The sequence below is a fragment of the Carassius auratus genome, chromosome 1, assembly GCF_003368295.1.
Source record: "Carassius auratus strain Wakin chromosome 1, ASM336829v1, whole genome shotgun sequence".
NCBI classification, from domain to species: Eukaryota; Metazoa; Chordata; class Actinopteri; order Cypriniformes; family Cyprinidae; genus Carassius; species Carassius auratus.
This window is the reverse complement of record NC_039243.1, coordinates 11,344,536-11,359,696: the sequence shown is the minus strand read 5'-3', so window position 1 is coordinate 11,359,696 and position 15,161 is coordinate 11,344,536. Positions and strand designations below refer to the sequence as shown.

The 15,161-nt window shown below is 34.5% G+C and overlaps 2 protein-coding genes across 8 annotated transcripts in view; both read left to right on the top strand.

The window, feature by feature from the left end:
• Positions 1–15,161, top strand: part of LOC113109348 (myb-like protein U) — a 972,647-nt gene that overhangs the window by 300,964 nt on the left and 656,522 nt on the right. The window lies entirely within an intron of this gene.
• Positions 1–15,161, top strand: part of LOC113109179 (dystrophin) — a 103,271-nt gene that overhangs the window by 47,054 nt on the left and 41,056 nt on the right. For 6 of the 7 annotated variants that reach the window (XM_026272836.1, XM_026272828.1, XM_026272852.1 and 3 more), the window contains exons 33-52: positions 127–282; positions 1,190–1,360; positions 1,595–1,774; positions 2,644–2,766; positions 3,261–3,431; positions 3,612–3,728; positions 4,424–4,558; positions 5,176–5,328; positions 5,523–5,693; positions 6,157–6,267; positions 6,463–6,608; positions 7,416–7,539; positions 7,917–8,092; positions 9,761–9,908; positions 10,056–10,187; positions 11,040–11,189; positions 12,238–12,318; positions 12,514–12,595; positions 12,727–12,893; positions 14,249–14,366. In XM_026272836.1, coding sequence (XP_026128621.1) covers positions 127–282; positions 1,190–1,360; positions 1,595–1,774; positions 2,644–2,766; positions 3,261–3,431; positions 3,612–3,728; positions 4,424–4,558; positions 5,176–5,328; positions 5,523–5,693; positions 6,157–6,267; positions 6,463–6,608; positions 7,416–7,539; positions 7,917–8,092; positions 9,761–9,908; positions 10,056–10,187; positions 11,040–11,189; positions 12,238–12,318; positions 12,514–12,595; positions 12,727–12,893; positions 14,249–14,366 — 2,812 coding nt within the window. Of the gene's footprint in view, positions 1–126; positions 283–1,189; positions 1,361–1,594; positions 1,775–2,643; positions 2,798–3,260; positions 3,432–3,611; positions 3,729–4,423; positions 4,559–5,175; positions 5,329–5,522; positions 5,694–6,156; positions 6,268–6,462; positions 6,609–7,415; positions 7,540–7,916; positions 8,093–9,760; positions 9,909–10,055; positions 10,188–11,039; positions 11,190–12,237; positions 12,319–12,513; positions 12,596–12,726; positions 12,894–14,248; positions 14,367–15,161 lie in introns of those variants that run through there. The other variant, XM_026272867.1, reaches the window with a different exon arrangement.

The following is a 15,161-nucleotide window of genomic DNA, read 5'->3' as shown; positions in this document are numbered from 1 at the left end:
AAATTTGTTTAACTTCAATTTTTTGTTTTTGTTAAATTTCTCATTTTAATTGTAGTTTTTGTTTGGTTCTTGTCAGGAAGCAATATCACACTGAGTTTAATCACAGTCTCTGTTTCCCCCATGTAGAAGTTCTATAAGAATCTGAGCGAATTGAAATCAGAGGTGGAGACGGTGATAAAGACGGGAAGACAGATTGTGCAGAAGCAGCAGACAGAGCAACCCAAAAACCTGGACGACAGGCTGACGGCCCTCAAACTTGCATACAATGATTTGGGTTCACAGGTAAAGGAATACAACGATAAATGTAAAACATACTAGTTTGACACACCTACTCATTTGTATTTGTAATTTTTTTTGCTGTTTTATGCCGTTATTTAGATAGGACAGTATAATTTGACAGGAAGCTAAGTGGCTGAGAGAGAGGAGATGGGATCGGGAAAGGTCAGCGAGCTGGTACTTGAACTCGTAACACCCGAAGCGCGATGGCGCTGAATGTCAGTAAAAACAGTTACAATAAACAATGAGGTGGGCCCCGATGGCCTCATGGGCAGTGCGCCAACCTCATTGTATATTGTTACTGTTTTTCATTTTAGGATAATAGTAATATCATCAAAAATGTATATTTATATTAAGCAAGAATGCATTAAATTGATCAAAAGTAATAGTAAAAACGAATGCTGGAATGCTATTAGGGCTGCACAATTAATTACATTTCTAATCGGATACCAAAATTACGTAATAGTTCAAAGCAGCAATTAAAAGTTGCTTAAGATGCGTTTTTTTCTTTATACGTGCTATCTTAATTTTTGTTTTAGAAAAACATTATTCTACCATTCATTTATATTTTTTTATAATTAAAAAAGACTAATCATATCCGATGTATAGTTGACATTTGAGGCTTAATACTATAGAAAAGCACTTAAAGGTTTTTATTTTTAGCTTGTTTATTTTCATACAATAGTATGGCATGCAGATGGTATCAACATCATTCAATGTAAACTGTGATAATCATTATTAATAATCACAAATAGAATTTCAAGGGAATAATCGTCAGTTAATATGCCATAAAAGATTACTCTTTCAAATAAATGCTGTTCTTTTATGTTGTCACTATCTTTGTGGTAGTATTGAAGGAGTTTTCATTTATGCTGAACTTTTGTTGGCTGATTTTCCAATTGTTTGTGTGCAGGTAACAGAAGGAAAGCAAGAACTGGAGAAGCTTTTAAAGTTATTAAGGAAGTTTAGGAAGGAGGTAAACAGTCTGACAGAATGGTTGGCTACTACTGATGAGGAACTGACGCGCCGCTCTTCAGTGGAAGGCATGCCGAGCGATTTGGATGCAGAGTTGTCTTGGGCAAAGGTAAATGAATAGTCAGCTGGCTTCATTTCAGCAGCATTGTTTATATCTGAAACAGTTTGCCAGTCATTAAAGGAAAAGTTCTTCAAAAAAAAAAAAAGATTTTCAGTAGATTGTTAGTTTATAGTAGTGCTGTATTGTTTTTTAAGAAGGTAGATGTGTTGAAAAAAAAAGTTACTTAATTTTTTTAAATAAAAGCTCAAAAACAACCTTTTAAACATGATCTTTCCCACCCAGGGAACACAGGAGGACACTGAGCGTCATAAGCCACAGCTGAAACTGGTGAGGGAGTTGGCAGAGACCCTGAAGGGTTTACTTCGTAGCCAGGAGAACCTGATTGATGACAAGGTCAGTCTGCTCAACTGCAACTGGATCGCAGTGACATCACGGAGCGAGCAGTGGCTGAAACTCCTGCTGGTGAGCAACCATTCAGAGCAACTTTTCTGAGTCATTTCATTCTAGGCTAAATATTTCTTATGCTTAATATGCCCTACAAGGCTAAATTAATATCCTTTCAATTCCACATCTCCAGGTTGTTCCTTAAAATCCAGACAGTGATTTCTGGAGGCGCCAATAATGTTATGAAACTGTTAAGCACATTTATCTCCTGCTTTTCTTTACTTGCTGTATCCTCCATCATTTTTCAAATCTTTTAGCTCTTGGAGTATAGTTTGTTCTACTTTGTAAATAACTTTAAACAAATCTGAGGGACAATATGTCAAAAGATGAGGCTGGGCCTTAAAGGTATAATGAATTAATCGATTAAAGAAATATTGCACCCAAAATAAAAATTCCATCATTTTCTAACCCAGACATGTCATTCTGAACCTGTATGACTTACCTTCTATCATGAAACGCAAAAAGATTTCACTTTTTTTCCCATTCAGTTAAAGAAAGACTTTTTCATGCTTCATAATGGACATAAGAGTGTCATTAAACTGATCAGTGCATCTCATACTCCGAGTCTTATGAAGTGTAAGATGAAATTTTGTTGCAAAAGCATCATAAAAGGATGATGAAAGTGGTCCATGTGACTGTAGTTCACTATAGCTATTATTGAAAAAGGCATGAAAAAACAATCTTCAAATGTTGTTGTTTTTTTGTTCAGCTACATAAAGAAAGTCAAACAGATTTGGAACAACAATACAGTGGGTAAATAATGACAGAATGTTCATTTTCTGGGTGAACTATTCATTTAATGTGACATGAAATCTCAAAACCCTGTTCCCGAACAAATTTCCTTTTGCTAAGCCAAATGTAAGCATAACTCTCCATCTGTCACCCAGGATTATCAGAGTCAGATGAAAACGTTTGAGCAGAACATTTCTCAGATCAACACCTGGATGGACCGTGCTGAAGAAACGCTGGATGAGATGGACAGCCAGGGCTGTGTTGAGCACGCTATAAAGGTCTTCACAAGCACAATATCAGACTCTCACAGTGAGCTGTTCCACTTGACAACCAACCGTTCTCCATTACTGAGGACTAGATTTTGTTTTATGCAGCCATACTTTTCCATCAAAATAAATAAACAGTTATCCATCTCTTCTATGACAATGTTTTGATGGCTCATTAATTGGAAGCAATTTGCAGCAAATAAAACTCTAGATTAGGCCATTAGAGAGAACAAAACAGACAGCCAGATAAAAAACAAAAAGGGTTTTAGTATTATTGAACATCATTTCTGTTATCATTTACGAAGTAAATATATATCTTTTACAACTTACTACCGAAATGTTTACATCAGTAGATTTAGTTTTTGTGTGTTTTAAAAAATGTTTTACATGTACTCATGTATGATAGATCATTTTTAATGCATTTTTGAGTGAAACAAGATTCATTTTTTAATTTTTGGTGTATATTCAAAATGCACACACAATTGATGTGTTCTTTGAATGTCCAGGGTTTGCGGATGGAGCTGGAGGAGATGAAGGGGAAGGTTGAAGCAGTGCAGGTTCTGGCAGAGGACCTTGTAAAGAACAGAGGGGAACACTGTAAAGCTCAAGTAAAACCGAAGCTAGAACAGCTCAATCAGCACTTTGACATCGTCGCAAAAAGGATTTTAACAGGACAGGTACTGTTAACTGAATAAATAGAGTTAAAACACAAATATAGAACCATGGTGAGCTATCTGGTTTCTCTTTTCTTTGTTGATGCTTAAATTCATCAGAGACATTGTCTTATTATCCCACTTAGAAAATAGGGGGAGGGTATATAATTGGATTTTTATATATTTGATTATATTTTCTTGCAGGCCTCATCTCAAGAGTTAGATGAGTACCACAGACAGGCTAATATATGGCTCCAGGTGCTGGACGAGGAGATTCAATTAGGTGAAAGTCTAAAAGAGGAAGATTTCCTGGAGGATACGGTAAGAAAATACTCTTTACTGTTTCTTTGGCTAAAATTAATTTCAGTGACTGGAACCGCACGGGCAGCAAAAGGCTGAAACAAGCTCCATGCTTTATCGTGCAGATCTCATGAAAAGAAACATGATAGATCTCATGAAAAGAAACATGATGAGTTTCAGGGAATGGGTCTGGTTCTTGAGTTAACAAATGCTGGCAAAGTACCGTATCTTTCGGACTACAAGTCGCACCTGAGTATAAGTCGCATCAGTCCAAAAATACGTCATGATGAGGAAAAAAACATATAGGTCGCACTGGACTATGAGTTGCATTTATTTAGAACCAAGAACCAAGAAAAAACATTACCGTCTACAACCACGAGAGGGCGCTCTATGTTTTCAATGTAGACTACAGGAGCACTGAGCAGCATCTAGCGGCTATAGACGGTAATGTTTTCTATTGGTTCAGGTCAAATTAATTTTGATAAATAAGTCACACCTGACTATAAGTCATGGACCAGCCAAACTATGAAAAAAAGTGCGACTTATAGTGTGGAAAATACGGTACATTATCAATAAAGCAATAAATAATTGTTTGTAAATTTGCTGCCCAATAATAATTTAGCAAATTTGGGAGAGCCAGTCCTCCATCCTTTTTCGTTTGATGTGATGGCGTTTCTAACATAATCTTAAATTTTTGTCTTCCTTTTCTTTCACAGGGCATAGATGAGGATGCACTAAACAAACTGTTCTTAAAAGGAGAAAATCTCCTCAAGAGAGCTCCTAGCGGGGAGAAAAGAGAGGCTGTTCGCGAGAAACACAGTCTTCTTCATGATAAATATGACACTCTAAAGGTAATTGTTTTGCTTGTTGACACGTCAAGTACACATTTGATTTGAAATGAAGGCCATGAGAATCCATTTACAAGCTCTTGGCATTAGGCTCATGACAAGTCATTGAATTTGAATGTTTTCTTTACAAGTACAAACCAAGGACAACACCATCAAATATCTAACTGTACATACTATGTAATTTTTTGCAGTAATGCAAAAGCAATAAGTTGTTAGGTTGATCATACAATACAAAATATAATTTCTTAATCAGGTTTTTTATATATTTTTTTATTATTTTAAATATGTATTACTGAAATAATTTAAATGAAACTCTGCACTAGTAAAGTCAGGTGGTTCAGGTCAGTGTAAGGTTGAACTCCTGTATTATTATTCAGGTCAGAGACAAGGTCAAAACTGGAATAAGAATGAGGTCATGCTTCGGTTATGGTAGGTTAGAAACATGCTCAAATCTGAGATCTGCGATGGGATTTATTTATTAGTCAAATTTCAAATTAGCCAATCATGTTAAACTTGGACAAGTCATGTTTTGCTTGGTGGTATAATCATTTACTTAAAATTCATTGTTTTTGATAAATGACTGTATGTTATGAGTCTATATTTTCATTCTGCGTTCACAGAATCTGAGAGCTCTGAGAAAGAAGAGGGCACTTGCTCTTGCTCCACAGTGGTACCAGTTCTGTAAGAAAACAGATGACATGATGCAGTGGCTGGACAAAATTGAGAAGAACCTTGCAGAGTTTCCAGATCCCCCCGAAGAGCCAAGGGTGAAAGTGAGAGTGAAAGTTTCTTTACTGTGTGCACTAGTCTTAATGATTTTGTATATTCTTATATTTTAGCTGCTTCAACCCACCAAGCACAATTATACTTTTACTTTGACTTATTTGTATCTTTTGGGTCCCTTTGTTTCCTTAAGAATATATAAAGACTGTACATAAAAAAAAAGTTGATGTATGTTCTCCATCAGGCAGTTGGTAGTGAGATTGAACAGCAGCATCTGAAGTTGGAGGACTTGCGTGAACTGGGCCGTGTGCTTTCTGAGGGCGGAGCTGCCAAGCTTGTGGAGCCCCGCCTCCTCCCGGTCAATAAACGCTGGGCGGACCTGGACGTTAATTTCACTCAAGTGCGCCACAAGAGTGTAAGTGTGCTTTTAGTGGTTTAAAAAAAAAAGTCAATAGATGTTGGCAATACAAATTTATTGTGAAAGTAATAGCAAGTCAGCGTACCTTCATAATTTTGCACTGTAGTTTTGACTCCTAAATAAATAGTTAAAAAAATACTACTACTAATAATAATTAAAAAAGAGATTTTAAAGTCAATAGTAGTAAAAAGAAAGTAAATACTGAAAATGCATTTTTTTTATATTATAAATGGAAATATTAAAATAATGGGAAAAATTCCTGTGGTAAAATCACTGTAATGCACAGCATCTCATGATTTATTGATTTAATGAGGTATTGTGTGTGACTTTTTCTTTTCTTTCCTGAACATTAATTATTCCATCTGTTTATTGCCCTTCATTGCACAGTATCCTGTTTTTTCATCAGAGTAAATTGAGCAAACTGAATGAGACACATTTGTTCTCCATCCTGTATTTTCAGGAGCTGCAGTTCTTGCTGCAGGTTATCGCCGAAAACGAAGCTCTGCTGAACTCTCCTGAGCTCTGGTCTACAGCATTCATCAACGTTTCCCAACAAGAGAAGTGCCTTAAGGTTATATCATAAACCATGTCTCATTTCTACAAATGATTTTTATAAACCAATGCATTTTTGTATTCATGAGTTTATTGAATCTATTATTGATTTAATCATGAGCTGTACATGAACACAATTTGTTATACTCCCACCACTGAAACAGCAGTTAAACTAATGTAAATGTTTTCGTTGGTTGTGTTACATGTGATATAGGAAGTTAAAATGAATCTGGATAAACTGGAATGTCCGGTGTTGGAGGCTCTGGGTAGGGGTGCCTCTCTTCCAGAGGACAGTTTACTGGTCCAGCTGCTCGGAACCAACTGGGAAAACCTTAAAAAGCTCTATCATGACAGACTCACGTAAGGATGAATAACATCACATTGTTGACATTTGCCTTGCCACTTAAAAGAGGCAATTGGAAAATAGTGTGTAATTTAAATAAGAGTTCAGGGGTGTTTGTCTTTGAATAAGTTTGAAGGTTATACTAACATTGTGTTAAATGAACTGTACTTACATGAATATGATGAAATATATGTGCATGCAGAAGAATAAGATGTATAAATTGACTTTACTAAATAGTGTTATTTTAGTATTATTAATATAGTATTATAGTATTTATTAATTAATATTTTGAATTGCCTTTTGTTTTTATATTTTCCATCTTCATTTTAGTTTTAGTAAATTTGTTGTGTGTCTTTGTCATTATTATTATTATTTTATATTTATATTAAGCTTTAATTTAAATTTTAGTAATTTAAGTACTTTTATTTCATTTAGTTGCAAAGCAATGCTTTTAATTAGAATTTTTAAGTTTTAATTTTAGTTAATGGAAACAAAATTTGATAGTTAAAAACTTTTGCTAACAGATTAAGTATTTTAAAAGTATTTGAGTATTTAAAATATATAAGAATATCTATGCAATATTGTATTAGTCATAAGTAGAGGAGTCATTCTAAAAGAGCTGTTAATTAGTCTGGGTTTTAACTAAACAAACACAGAAATGTTTTTGAGTTCTTTATACAGGTAACTAAATAATGTATAAATTAACTTTTATTTCAATACATTTTGCAGTTTAAATCAAAATATAGATTTTTATTTTCAGAATATTATCTCTCTTTACTCTCTGACTCACAATGCTCTGTTTGTGTACTTTTGCTGCTGTCCAGACGCCTTGAAAAATCCAAGAAATTCAGTGAGGAGCATAAAACGCTTGACAGTTGGCTCACAGATGCTGAGAGGACGATAGTGAAGTGTGACCAAGACCCCATAAATTATAGAGACCACCTCAAGGTAATCATACATTTCATTCTAATGTCTTACCTATCCTCGTGTCCAAACCTAAAAAAACAAAAGAAAATATTTTGAAGAGTGTTGGTAACTTAACAGTCTCGGCTCCCATTGACTTTTATCGTATGGAAATCAATGGAAACCGTGGTTACCAACATTCTTCAAAATATCTTCTTTTATGCTCATATGCATCATACAGGTTTGGAACGATATGAGGTTGAAGAAATAATCACAGTATTCTTATTTCTGGGTGGATTACTCCTAAAAATGATTAACAATAGTATGCAGGTTTCGTAGAAAGTGATAATAGATTTTTGTAGGCAGTAAGTCATGTTAGATTAGTTTCAGACCATCCAAACTGTGACATCCTACTTTCCCAGGAGCTCCAGGGGGGTTTGGAGAAACAAGAAGCAGCAGTGAAGGGGCTCAATGCTCTTGGGACAGATCTGACTCCACAGTGCAGTAAGGACGACAGGGACCACATTAAACAGCAGCTTGCCTCTATCAACTCCCGCTGGGCCAAAGTGTCCAACCAGCTCACTGAGATCAAGAGACGGTTAGTAAAAATTGAGGACATATTAATGCAGACAGACAGTTTGTTAGAGTGCCACACACACATATTGAATATCTTAGCATAATTCAATTTGAGCAGCAAACACTTACATAATTGCACTCTTTGGTCCTTATTTTGAAAGAATGTATACACTGTGTATAGAAAAGAAACACTTCCCTTTAAAATAATGCAGCATTAAATTAAGATGGACACAGTTTTTGTTTTTTCCCAGCTGTATTTACTTAGTGCAACTTATGACATCCAAGTGAAAGATATAACACCAACATGTCAAGGGGAAAAAAATCAGAATCACTGAGTTGAAAAAAGCATCACCCCCGAAATGACCTGTAAACTCAATCAGATGTAACTAATCACCTTCTCCATGTCACACAAAGTCATTTGACTTTCAGCTGTGATCAGATGTGGTCATTTTGATCAGATAAGAGCTTTCCTGGAGCATTTCAGTCCTTGGTAGTGCAACTGAAGCAAACAATCAGCGCTGGGTGGCAAGGCACTGTCAAAAGATCTCCGGGATAAAGTTAGGAGATGGATACAAAAAAATGTCAAAGACTTTATCAATACCAAAAAGCACAGTGGAGTCTATTATTAAGAAGTTAAAGTTATTTGGTACAACACAGACCTTCCCTGGATGGGGATGTCACTCCAAACTGGATGAAAGAGCCAGAAATTAACTGGATAGAGAGGTGACCAAGAGGCCTACACCAATTCTGAAGCAGTTACAGGAATTTATGACAAAGACTGGTCATTGTTTACATGTGGCAACAGTATCACAAATTCTCCACAAAGTTGGCTTGTATGGGAGAGTTGCAAGAAAAAAGTCACTCCTCAAGACAGGCCACATTCAGACACGACTGAGCTCAGCCAAAACAAGCCTTGAGGACTGCGGGGCAGAAATTGAATTATTAGGCCTCAATGTCTGGTGGAAATCCAATCCAGCTCACCATCCAAGTAAAAACATTCCTACACTAAAGCATGGAGCTGGTAATATCCTGTTATGGGGGTGTTTCTCTGCAGCAGGGACTGGAGCACTTGTCAGGAGGAAAAATGGACGGGACAAAATCTGCTGCCCTCTGCCAGAATGTTGTCAAGGGGAAGAAGGTTTACTTTCAAACATGACAATGACCCAAAGCACACAGCAAAACTGATCACACAGTGGTTGAAGGAGAAAAAGGTGAATGTCCTTGCAAGGCCTAGTCAGAGCCCAGACTTAAACCCCACTGAATCTGTGGAATGACTTGAAGCCTGCAGTCCACAAACGCTTACCATTAAATTGAACTGAACTTGAGCAGTCCTGCAAAGAAGATTGGGCAAATATTGCAAAGTCTAGATTTGTAAAGATAATAGAAACATATCCCAATAGACTACTGGCTGTAATTAAAGCAAAATTTGGTTCAACGAAATACTGACACAAGGGGTTGAATCTTTTTCCAAATCAGTTTTTTTTTTTTTGTATTTATTTTATTTTTTTCAGACATTTTGGTGTTATATCTTTCAGTTGGATGTTATAAGTTGCACCTAGTAAATACAGCTGGATAAAACAAAAACTGTGTCTGTCTCCATTTCAGGTTGCAATGCAACAAAATGTGATTATTTTAAAGGATGCTGATTCTTTTCTATACCCACTGTAAATATGGCTGCTGTGTGTTTTAGGTCTGCAGGGGCAAAAATTGTTCTTGCCGAGTTAAATGAAGACATGGGTGAGTTTCAGTCCTGGCTGGATGATGCAGAGGCTGTGGTTGCACTTCCTGTTGAAGCAGGTCACAAGGAACAGCTTAGTGCAACATTAGAAAAAGTGAAGGTAAAAATCACTTGCTCAAAAGAGATACCATTAGCTCATGGGAAAAAACTTCGCTTTTAGCTCCATATTCACATTCAAAGTCTCCCATAAGGCAAATCACCAAAAAAGACGAGCAGATAATTAATACGTGCATGTGAAAATCTTCAGGACCGAGTTGTGGAACTGCCGAGCAGGAAGCAGAATCTTCATCAGATCAACAGCAGAGGCTCATCTCTCCCAGCTGATAAAGTCAAACCACTGGAGAAACATCTAAAGGTTATCAACATGCGATGGGCCAAGGTAATCTAAATCGTTTGATTCTTTCTCTACTGTTTGATTTCACTGGCCCATTAAATTAGATTTTGTGACCTTGGTGTGATTACAGCCTAATGAGCACATTATCATTGTGTAGTCAGATTGAAGTAATCATAGATGCTAACAACAATTAGCTAGCATTAGAATCTCTAGAGAGCATTTATATTTTATCCCATGATTTATATATATATATTTGTATTCTTATCATCAGGCTACTGTACTGTTTTTGTTTTATTTTGTTGATACAGTGAAATTAATATATTTTAAAGTGTGACCACTCTGAAAAAAAATATTCACTTAGAAATTGTTTATAAATTTCACAATTAATTACAAAAACAGAATTAGTGAAATTTGAAGTAGAAAATTTGAAGTGAAATTTGAAGTAGAAAGACTACAAAACTTATTGCAATAACCTATGTTTCATTTGCAACTTAAAAAAAACTAAAACAGTTTTAACAGTGAAAATGTTATATACATCGTAAATAAAATTATACATATTTTTTTCTTAATTGTTATAACAGCTATGTTATTAAAATTAATGTAAAATTCACATTTTTTTATTTTTTAATGAATGGATGATATTTAATTCTAATGACAATGTGAGGGAAAATTGCAAAAAGTGGCAATATCTATCCATCCATCCTCTAAAATATAATATTTGTGTTCTTTATGTAAAAAAATAATACTTATTCTATTTACTCTCCTATTTGCAACAGTTCCGTATCACAAAACATGACCTGGAGATGCTCTTGACAGGTTTTGCAAGATTCCCCCCTGCAGTGATTTACTGAAAATCTTTGAAAATGTACTTTAAATGTCTCTTTCTCTCCTCCAAAGGTGTCCACTGATCTTCCTGAGAAGCAGCAACAAATCGAGGATCTCCTGAGGGATTTGTCTTTGTACCAGGGACAGCTCTCCAAGCTCTCAGTTTGGGCCTCCACTACAAAGAATCAGCTTGAGCAGTCCCCTACTGCAGTGGACCCAAAGGTAATCTCACAGACGTGATCAAGCACATCTGTAGAACTTAGTACCCATAGTCTTGCTGTTTTATAATACTGCCGTCTGTCTCTGTGCAGTAATTTTTAGCCTAGTGTGGTGTAGTGGTTCATGGCTGGCATCACATTGATGATTTGATCCCTTCATTCACAAACACGGTGTTGTGCTGTATTATAAAAGTCTGATTGAATATTTTTAATGACCAATCGCTTGGCCAGTCAAAGTCTTTAGAGAATATTTTTATTTATTTATTTATTAAACTGTCATTTGTCTCATTTAACACACTCTCTCACATTTGTACCAAGAGAGTTTTTTAGATGACGTAGGCTGTTTAATTAGACATCATCTTCATTCAGAGTTTCAGCTTCTCCCATCAGGGCACGGGTTTCGCTTCTCTTGACATGGAACTAACAGGTTCAGGATATCATTTGTTCTTTCAGTTACTGAAACTCTGAAAAAAAAAATCAATACGTCTGTATAGTACTTCTGTGATTTTGAATTGTTTGTGGCTGGTTCACTCTGATTCGGCTGTATGCAGTTGATTGATTTGCACGTTGCTGCATGCTGTTGTTTTTTTAAAAACAAAAACAAATCTTTGTTCTTTGTTAGTGACACTTGTCATGGCAAGCATGACTATTACTATTGCTCCATTTATGGGTTAAGGGTAATTCAGAACCATATTTCACCCAAATCCAAAAAAAATCTTAATAACAATAAATCTAAATAAGAATATATATATATTTTTTTTTTTACTTCAAATATACATTATATATATATATATTGTTCTGCATTTAGTTATGCATATTTAAGTAAAAATGCTGTGTTACCACTGAGAATTAAAGAAAATTATAATAATAAAAGCTTGTAAATAAAATGTTCAGATGCTTTTTGGTGATGTTAAATTAATGTTACTGTGCAAAAAATGTAAAGTTTTAATTTCTTTATTCAAAATACATCTGGACATGTTTAGCTTAGTAGAACTAGATCGCTCCTTTAATGAGGGTTTGTTGTTAATTTCTTTTATTTTTATTTTATGTAGATTGAGGATGATGTAAAGGAAAAGAAACCAGCAGTGGAAGCTATTTTGGCAAAACAGAGACCACCATACCAACCAGAGAAGGTGTGTAATCAACCATGATATTGTTAAATATGATCTCAGAAACACTATGACTATGATATTAGATTACTCTGCACACTTTCCATTAGTACCTACCATCACTGTACTGTAATGTAATATATAAGACGATATCAGTCTATCAGCCTCATGGAATCAAACTTAATTTAATATAATTTTTTTGGGATTGATGTATTCCAGGGGCAGTTTGATGGCCTCAGTGCAGATTGGACATCCATTCAAGTTCTCCTTAAAGACTGGCGAGACAAATGTCAGCTCGCAGGTATGAAATCATGTAATGCATGATTATGGACGCTACAATAATATGTTATTAAAATTCATGCCCATCTCATGTTTCTTATGTGATGTTAGACGTCTGAAAGTCTGAACAAAAGATCATTTGTTACTTTCCAGCCGTAACTTTGACTGGTAGTGCAGCAGGGGATGCAGCCCTTGATAAATTCAATAAGTCCTGGATGGAGCTCGATGATTGGCTAAAACTTTTGGATCACATGGTTCAGACTCAGAGAGTAATGGTCGGAGATCTCGACGAGATCAACGGAATGACGCTGAAACTCAAGGTCAGATTGTGACATCATTTTGCAGCTTTTATTCTAGAGTAAAATACTTTGTTTACATCTTGCAGAGGCTATAATTGATCTTGTCCCTAAAGCACCAAAGACAATTTAGTTTTAAAGAACCAATTTACACCCTTGCTCTGATCCGTAGGGTTAGGGTTAGGAATTAATCAGGTTATGATTGGCTAGCCTTCTCACATTAGAAATTAGCAGCAGAACCAAATCTTATTAATATTGGTTTCTGATGCAAAGAAAATTCTGTTAAATTTAGCTGCAAAAATTGTGACGATGAAGATCAATGAAGATGGCATTTAAATACCCAAGTCTTAAAGACACAGCATTAAAAATAATGCTTTTTACATTTACTATTTACATTTTTTTTTATTCGATATAAAAATAAAATTAAATAAATAAAATTAAATAAATAAAATTAAATATATATATATATATATATATATATATATATATATATATATATATATATATATATATATATATATATTTTTATTTATTTTTTTATTTTTTTTGATATGGTACTCTTAATATGAAACTAAAACTGCCAGAAGATGGCAGCAAGTCACTTTCTAAATGAGTTGCTTCATTCATTCATTCATTCAATTTATTTTTTCAAAAGGCTGATTCATTCAGAACTGAATCAAGCAGTTGTCTTTATTAATGGTTCACTGAATCATTGGTTAATGCAGATTCATTCACTAACAAAACCCTGCTGTGCGGTGCTCAGAGATGCACAACAGTTCTACTGTGGCTTTGTTTGGAATTATTTTCATCGCCAAAATTGAGCAAAAACAGACAAATCCTGACAATATTGTGTTTAAAATGTTTGTTGAAATGTTGTACAAAATCAATAACGCATTTGCAATTATTCAGGCAAATTATTTGGGAAAAAATAAAGCTCGCAAGATATTGCTAAACTATATCATATATATATATATATATATATATATATATATATATATATATATATATATATATATATAGTTTACAATTTTTGCCCTCATATCTTGAATTTTAAGGGCATGCATTCTAAAAGGCTACATCACACAGTCAGTCATTGTCTTGCATTATGTTCATCAGCATGTAATGTAAATTAAACTTAATTAAAATGTAACAAAAAAATCCATAATTAATTAAACGTTAAATCAACAACCCTAATTATTATAATGTAATATTATAAGTGGAACAAAATATATTTTATGCTAACAATATACAAACAAATAAACAGGGCTAATCTTTTACTTCATTTAAGTCTTCATGTACTCCAAATAATTAAGCACATAAGATCGCAATATGCCACACCACTCTAGTGTAGTAAAGAATTCTGTGTTGTGATTTAACAGTCAACACTGCAAGACATGGAGCAAAGATGCCCACAGCTGAACAAACAAATCACTGCGGCTCAGAACCTGAAGAACAAAACCAATAACCCTGAGACACGGGCAACCATTACAGACCGCAGTAAGTCAGCTTTGCCTCATCATATTGTCTCTCAGTGATCACTGTAATATGGAGGTGTCAACATGGTAACAGCTTGGTGGAAAACTTAAGTAAACAGTGACTGGTGACAAGGATTGTGTCTTACAAGGTCATATGTGTCCCTGGACCACAAAACCTTAAGTCACTGGGGTATATTTGTAATCCATCAATCTATAAATCAAAATTATAGATTTTTCTTTTATGCAAAAAAATCATTAGGATATTAAGTAAAGATCATGTTCCATTAAGATATTTTGTAAATTTCCGACCATAAATATATTAAAAATTATGTTTTGATAAGTAATATGCATTGCTAAGAACTTAATTTGTACAACTTCAAATTCCAGATTTTTAAATAGTTGTATCTCGGCCAAATATTGTCCTATAATAACACACTATACATCAATGGAAAGCTAATTTATTCATTTGATTTGATTGAAAAATTGTACACTGATGAATGGTTTTGTGGTCCAAGGTCACATATAGCATTATAAGTCAACACCACTGAACCAAAACTGCAAGTAATTCTGTAAGACAAAATTATTTTACAAATGATGTAATATATGGTGTATTGTAAAATCTGCTCATACTTTTGGAAAACCAAAATCTTTTTTTCCCAGAAATGCAAAAATGTAGTTAAACAATGGCATTGTGTTTGTTTAAGAAAATCAATAAGTCTGTTAATCAGTTTGTTAGATTTTTATCTAGTTAGTCTGAATAATAATTAATTTTATTTTATTGACATAAGTCCATTGTATGAACTGTGACTGCATAAGT